The sequence below is a fragment of the Lolium perenne genome, chromosome 7, assembly GCF_019359855.2.
Source record: "Lolium perenne isolate Kyuss_39 chromosome 7, Kyuss_2.0, whole genome shotgun sequence".
Taxonomy (NCBI): domain Eukaryota; kingdom Viridiplantae; phylum Streptophyta; class Magnoliopsida; order Poales; family Poaceae; genus Lolium; species Lolium perenne.
The window spans coordinates 136,182,140-136,189,767 of record NC_067250.2 but is presented as its reverse complement, the minus strand read 5'-3'; the positions used below and the strand labels follow the sequence as shown (position 1 = coordinate 136,189,767).

Sequence of the window (7,628 nt, the reverse complement as noted above, 5' to 3'; positions counted from 1 at the left end):
TGTCATGATACTCCCTGCTTTTGGGCAAAGAACTATGATCGGCGGGAAGTTCTCACAACCCGTGGGGACTGACAGACATAGTTTTTATAATCTAAAACTTACCTTTCGTAAAATATCATTTTTGAAAGCTTGCACATGCCCATGTTCTCTCGATCCATGGCTATACATCAGACACCCACTATAGAACTTGTTGAGTACTCTAGTGTACCCAACCTATTACCACGTATCCCTTTCTTAAGAGTCCGATAGGAAAGACGAGGAGGCTAACGGCGAACCCGAAGGAGAGGATGTGGACCTTGCAGAACAAGATCTATGGGGCGGGGGGCATGGAGGGAACTGACTATGATATAGGAATGGAGGAAGAGCATACCGAGACATAACATTAGACCCTTTGACTATGATAGATGAGCTGAGCAGCGTGGCACCCTACTGAATAAGTTGTTGAGCTCAAATGACATAAAGTTTACTTGTGTAATCTTGCTTTAAGATCTTAGATTTGAAGTTTTCATTTGCTTTGACTCTTCGTTGGATTGAGGAGTATCTCACATTCTTTGTAGGCTTTTGATTTGCGACTTTAAGTTTAGACACAGACTAATTTGGACCCGGGATGTTTTTGCTGAAAAACTTGAAGGGGTGTAATATTTACTAAACAGTGTTACTACATTACTACAACATGCATTAGTCTACTACTAGGTCACCGCATGCACCCACCTCCTACTAGACCACGCCCATCCCCACGACTGGTGCCACACATACTGCTGCTACGTCTCTCCAAAACACGTATTACCTCTGTCCATAAATAGATGTCTTAGATATGTTAAAATTTGGATATATCTAGGTACTATTTAGTGTATAGATACATCTAAATTTTTAAAAAATTCAAGACATCTATTTCACTACAGGAAAAACAGGCTTTGCCGTGCAACTGTTTGCATGGCAAAGAGCCCTATTTGCACGGCAAAGGCTTTACCGTGCGAGCCCGCACGGCAAAGGTCGCACGGCAATGCTATTGACGACAAAAGGCTTCTTTGCCGTGCGACTCGCCAACGTTGCACGGCAAAGGCTTTGCCGGGTGATACCGCACGGCAAAGGTCGCTTCTTTGCCGTGTGCCTAACATGTTTTTTCTAAAAAAAAGGCCCCAAACTGGGTGGTTTGGGAATCGAACCTAGCACACAGAGTAGGGAAAGCGTGCAACCTTGCCACTGAGCTAAGTGTTCGTTTGTTGATATCTATACAACGCCACGCCTTTTGAGATGAGAAAAAAATCCAGTTTTTATATCTTTGCCGTGCACTTACACTAGGCAAAGGCTTCTTTGCCGTGCGTTTTTCAAAAACACTAGGCAAAGGATGCTTTGCCGTGCAATACAGCTGCGCGCACGGCAAAGGATGAGGCACGGCAATGCCCAACGCCTTTGCCGTGCACCAAGTCTTTGCCGTGCGGTGTGTTGGGCCATTGCCGTGCACCTTTCTTTGCCGTGCGGCCTCTTCCATCGTTACCGTGAATCGTATCTTTGCCGTGCGCTTGTGTCTATCTTTCCCGTCGCCAAGGTCTTTGCCATGCGTTTTTATCTATGCGCACGGCAAAGAAATCTTTGCCGTGCGAGGACACACGGCAAAGAAAGGTTGCATGGCGACGCCTATTTTTCCCGTAGTGTTTATAGACGGAGGGCGTACCTTTAATTCTCGCAAAAAGAAAACAAGTTCCTTTAATCGTTTTTTTGTGTGTTTGTATAGGCATGATGATATATATATACCGTCTTAAATATAAAAGGCAAAGTATGATTTGTCTCGCAATACAGTTGATACGACGACTCCTGTATTAAGCCATACCAACGGTTTGCTCCGGCTAACCCGCTGCGGTCCCAAGTCCCAACAGACCACCGTGTCAACCTCACACCGATAAATCTCACTCTCGTGCATGGGGTTGTACGGTTGTACTGCCAAGCCAATTACTAGCTACATCCGCCCTGCACTACACCAACTTTGACTAATCGTAGCTAGTGATCTTTCTTTTTTTACTTTATTAGTGACAAACTGACAATATGCAGAGCTGAAGATTAACCTTCATCTAATAAACAGAACAATTCATCTTAGGAGTGGTACTGTTATAGTGGCTGTAGAACACTGCGTTAGTCAAGCAGTGGAGCTTTACTTTCCCGTATCCACCGGCAGCCCTGCCTCGACGTCCACGGGCAGGCGCCACCACCGGAATAAATCGATGTCGGCGACCAGCGCAACAGCACGCCGCGCGCAGACGATCCCCTCGTCTCACTCTCATCCTGTAGCAGCTAGCAACCTCCCTATCCAACAGTAAAAAAGCAAAGCTCGCACTACGACTCCTGCATATAGACTATAGAGTGAGTGAGTGAGTGAAGGTGAAAGGCCTATATCACTAGCCCCGTGGGTTTCTGTTAAAAGGAAAGCAAGCTGCTCCCTCCACTCCTGCCGTGTTTCCCCTCCTCGCTCTCCTGATCTCTTCCTTCTTCAATCTCACTAGCTAGCCGGCTTGTTTGCTTGGAGTCTCGTAGCTAGGTAAGGTAGATTAGGCGGCTGCGACTGGCTGTGGGATGCCTTGCTCCTCGGCGGCTCCTCCGTGGCTAGTGCGCGTGGTGGGTGCCAACGCCGACCAGGCGTCGTCGTCGTCCTCGTCCAAGGGAGGCGCGCGCGTGCTCACCGCCGGGACGACCACCATGGACACGGGTGCCACGGCTGCAGCATACTACGGCGGTGGCGGGGCAGGGTGCAATGCCGCCGACCCGCAGGAGAGCAGCAGCAGCGGGCAGTCCAGGCTCGCAGCCCGCGGCCACTGGCGCCCCGCCGAAGACGCCAAGCTCCGGGAGCTGGTAGCGCTCTACGGGCCGCAGAACTGGAACCTCATCGCCGAGAAGCTCGACGGAAGATCTGGTACGTACAGGGCTTTTCGACGTTGCCGTCGCCGTGCTCATCGGCGGAAGGAAGATCTGGCACTTACTACATAGGTTATTAAGATTCTATGTACACGTGCGATGGTTGCAGGGAAGAGCTGCCGGCTTCGGTGGTTCAACCAGCTGGACCCTCGGATCAGCAAGCGGCCGTTCAGCGACGAGGAGGAGGAGCGGCTGATGTCGGCGCACCGCTTCTACGGCAACAAGTGGGCGATGATCGCGCGGCTCTTCCCCGGCCGCACCGACAACGCCGTGAAGAACCACTGGCACGTCATCATGGCGCGCAAGTACCGCGAGCAGTCCACCGCGTACCGCCGCCGGAAGCTTAACCAGGCCGTCCAGCGCAAGCTGGACACCTCCTCAGTGGTAGCCGCCGGGCACGTGGACGTCGTCGGCCACCACCACCACCACCACCTCATGGCCGCCGCCGCCGCCCACGACTCTGCCGGCTTCACGGACCCCTACGGCTTCAGCTTACGGCACTACTGCTTCCCCGCCGGCGCCGTGGCTGCCTCGGCCGAGGAGCCTGCCTTCTGCTTGTTCGCCGGTAAGTAACTGATCTACCAGACTACATAGTACTAGACAACAAGCAAAGGTTAGCTTGCTCATTGCAGCAGCACTGCGTTCCCAAACTGTTGACACTGACTTGTGGTGCCTCACACATACCAAGCTGATTATTCTAGACCCTCGCCCCAAAAAAAAGCTTCGTCACAACCGCATTGTACCGTAGAGAGCTGGTTAATTTAACCCTAGAGATGGAATTACCGTGCCCTATGCTGCAGCTGTTGGATTCAACTTTGGGGAGTAGTACGTACGTACTACTAACTCACTGTGTAGCACTGCACACCCAGGCAGCAGATGCACACATAAATTAATAAGTGCATAAGACATAGATAGATGAATGGAACTGGGGCGCTGTACATGTTATTCCGGGGAAGTGCTCGCACGCACGCACGGGCATGGCCGATGGAGCCCGCCATTGGACGGTACACGGCCGGCCTTTTCGTTGCTTCCACTGCCACCGGCCGGCAGCCGAAATAAATGGCCTCGCTCCAAACAGGCGGCATGTGGGAGGTAGACGATATAGATAGATCGAAGACCAGGTACTGGCCGGGAAGACTTGGACTTTGGCCACGCACAGTGACGAGAACAGTGATCCCGCACACGCACGCCTCGCAGATCAGAGATCAGGCAGGCAGGCGCACACGAGCCGAGCAGTAAACCTTCACTCCTGACCAGTGGCCGGCCACTGTGATGGACGGATCGATACGCCCGTATGGTGAACTTGGCACGGCCATGCACAGCGGAGGTGAACAGCGGCATGGGGGTCATCTGCCTGCCACATCTGCATAAATGCTACCCTTCTCCTGTTCATGATCAGCCTGGCCTTTTCCTTTTCTTCTTCTCCGGTAAATTGTGCTGAGTAGTTTACCATATGAACTAACCGTGTGTCGCTTGTGTGTTTGCTTCGTTTGGACTGCAGGACCCGGCGCGGCAGCGGTGCACGACGGACGTCTCTCGTGGCCTGACGACATGGCCCTGCGAGGAAGAGGTGGCGGCGGGATGGGCAGCCGGTACGGGGAACCGCCATTCGTGCTACCGGCACATGGCGGCTGGATCGGCAGCGGCCACCAGCACGAGATGGCGCGGTTCATCTCCGACGACGCGAACGGAACGTCGGCCGCCGCGTTCGAGACGGCGACGGCGAGGGATCAGGGCGCCCGCTTCGACTCGGCGGTGGCGTCGCCGGCTTTCATAGATTTCCTCGGTGTCGGAGCGACATGATGGATCGGCGGACGCGCGCATGCATGGGTCGATGGAGATGCTCTACCGGAGCATGCATGTGGCAGGTGAATCTAGTAGGACTAGCTACCTCTAGCCTCTCTAGTTAGCTTGCTATATAAAAGCACACGCAAGGCAGGCTTGCTGCTTCTAGTGTTTGTAACTCTGTTAGTTAATGGAGCTAGCTACATAATACTCCCTCCGTTCTCTTTTAATTGACTCAGATTTAGTACAACTTTATACTAAATTTGAGTCAATTAAAAAAGAACGGAGGAAGTATATCTGGAGTAAGTAAATAGTATGTGTTTCTTTATCTAAGCTAGTAGGAATCCAAGCTTGCAAGGTGGATTTTGATTTGGTTAGTGGCAGAAATAGGGAGAGTGTGCTTTGAAGCATTGTGGAGAGGTGGGAATCTAGTTACTTGCATGAGTAAGCTAGGCAAAATCTTATATGATGGAGACAAGCTTCAGGAGTGAAATTTTTGGTCCTTGATTTGTTGGCCTATTTTCTTAGCCAATAGCATGATTTAAAATAGCGTGCAAAAGAAATTGCTGCGGCCTACTACGAACTCTGTACACACTGTATTGTGACAATAGTGTGATATATTTAAGATAGGGTTTTGAAAATAAATAACCATATATAGCCTAAAAATAAATAATATTTGAGAAAAAAATAAAGGATATAGTCTGACAGAACCATACATACATAACCACATATAAAAAAATTCTAACTCTTTTGTATTCTAAATCAACATTCCATGAGGCAACAACACAATATAAATTATTTATTAAGAATCATCAGGACATTATCTACCGTCTTTGAAGAGGAACCAACAAACTGTAGTTCATCAACATGGTAATCAAAAAATAGCATGCTATTTCGCATGAAAAAATGTGGGCTAACACAATGACATTTTAGCATGATATAGCATGCTATTTCGCAAATAGTGTTATAGCGACCAGAATTACTAAAATTTAGCGTGAAATCTTCAGATGTGCTATAACACACTATTAACGTAGGAATCGAAGCTTGCAAGGTGGATTTTGAGTTGGGTAGTCACAAAAAATAGGGAGAATGTGATTTGAAGCATTACGCAGGAGGGAATCTAGTTAGCTGCATGAGTTAGCTAGGCAAGTTCTTATATGATGGAGACAAGTTTCAGGAGTGAGATTTTTGGTCCTTGATTTGTTGGCCTATTTGTTAGCCAAGAGTGCAGATAAGCAGAGAGATTAGGTAACCTGGTAGATGCATGGACTAGTTCCTTGCCAAGTTAATCCTCCTGTTCACAACTCTTTTTTTGGCAAGCTAGCTTGGGAGTACTGAACTTGTAGTAGTTCTGTACCTGGTAATAATTTTTCCTTCTTCAGAAATTAAGATTTGTTGGCATATTATTTGTTAGCCAAGAGTGCAGATAAGCAGAGAGATTATGTAACCTGGTAGATGCATGGACTAGTTCCTTGCCAAGTTAATCCTCCTGTTCACAACTCTTTTTTTTGGCAAGCTAGCTAGGGAGTACTGAACTTGTAGTAGTTCTGTGTACCTGGTAATAATTTTTTCCTTCTTCAGAAATTAAGTTTCTCACAGAAATTCAATTCGGCTCCCGGGTGCATATGCTCCCTCTACCAAAAGATCTTATTTTGAAGTGTCAAAAAAATGTGACAAAAAATTCTACATGTACATCTTCATAATATATGTGTGTTCGTCAAGTTTCAAGAAAAACCAACATTTTTTGTGGACTATGTAAAAAAGAGAAATTTTATCTTGTAAAAAGCATTATTTCTAGCACTGAGTTTTGTCTTTTTGACACACGTCACATGAAAATTCGATTTTTTATGAAACAACTTTGTAAGCGTGTAGCACGTGAAGATGTACGTGCGAATTTTTCGTTTCAATTTTTTGAAATTCAAAATGTGTGTAAGATGCATTTTAAACTAAAGGAAGCATATACTCCCATGTTCCAAAACATCACTCCCCGCTCTCTTTGGCAGAAATGTGCCCGTCAAAGATGGAAAGCATAATAAGACACAGCCAGAGGACCGTGGTTTGCTAATTGACTTCACTGCTCATGAGTGAGATAACTGGGCCGCGCATCTCTAGGCGTGTCGTTCTAGGTGCTCCCGTGCTCATTGTTTTGAAGCTACTATTTAGAGCATGTTTATCGGCGGTCTCGATAGCGATCCCGATAGCATTTTGAGGGTCAGTATCGAAAATAGGCTCGCACCGGCGCACCCCCAATAGTGTCGGTGTTTTTTCGAGTCCAATAAAAGCGTCGACAACCCCGTGCCGGTCTCTTCACGAAGGGCGTGAATCGGGCGTGCCGGCGTCTCGCGAGACGACGGTTTTCTCAGGTGGGGCGCCTTGTCAGCGAGAGGACGCGACGGTTCGCATCGACCGCGATGCGGGAAGGTTGATCATCGGCGTTTAATGGTCTCTCGCACAGAAACTGAGCAGCGACGAGGGCGGCGACTGGCCACTGGGTGTCCACCCGCCTACGCCGCCGTAAATGCGGGTAGTTGGCACCCCTATTAGTACGTACGCCGTCCACCGTCGCGACTAGCCGCACTGTCCTCTCTCGTCTCCACCACAGCCGCCACGCCATTCTCTCATCTCCACCTCAAAACTGCCGCGCCGGCTCCGCACAACGTACTTCATGCTTGGCCTCAACGGCCGCGCGCTTCCTGCGACGCCTTAACCACCACCGCAGCCAGACGCTGACTACAGCTCCGACGACGCAGTCGACCCACGATTCGCGGTGTGGGACGACGTCGCAGACGCATAAGCTGAGGCGGCGGAGGAGGCGGCGCAGTGGGGCGAGCAGCCGCAGGCCCCCGCCGACCCGGAATAGGCGGCGATCCTAGTGTCGTTGAACGTGCAACGCTTCCGGAGGTTGAAGGAGGACGAGCAAGAGTTCTTCAACGACG

General features: G+C 49.5%; 1 protein-coding gene across 1 annotated transcript; it reads left to right on the top strand.

Moving 5' to 3' along the window:
• The first annotated feature begins 2,363 nt into the window (after positions 1-2,363).
• LOC127301713 (uncharacterized) lies at positions 2,364-5,201 on the top strand. The gene is made up of 3 exons (XM_051331975.1): positions 2,364-2,905; positions 3,017-3,472; positions 4,409-5,201. The coding sequence occupies exons 1-3, from the start codon at positions 2,569-2,571 to the stop codon at positions 4,708-4,710; spliced, it is 1,095 nt and encodes a 364-aa protein (XP_051187935.1). The 5' UTR covers positions 2,364-2,568; the 3' UTR covers positions 4,711-5,201.
• The last annotated feature ends 2,427 nt before the right edge of the window (positions 5,202-7,628 follow it).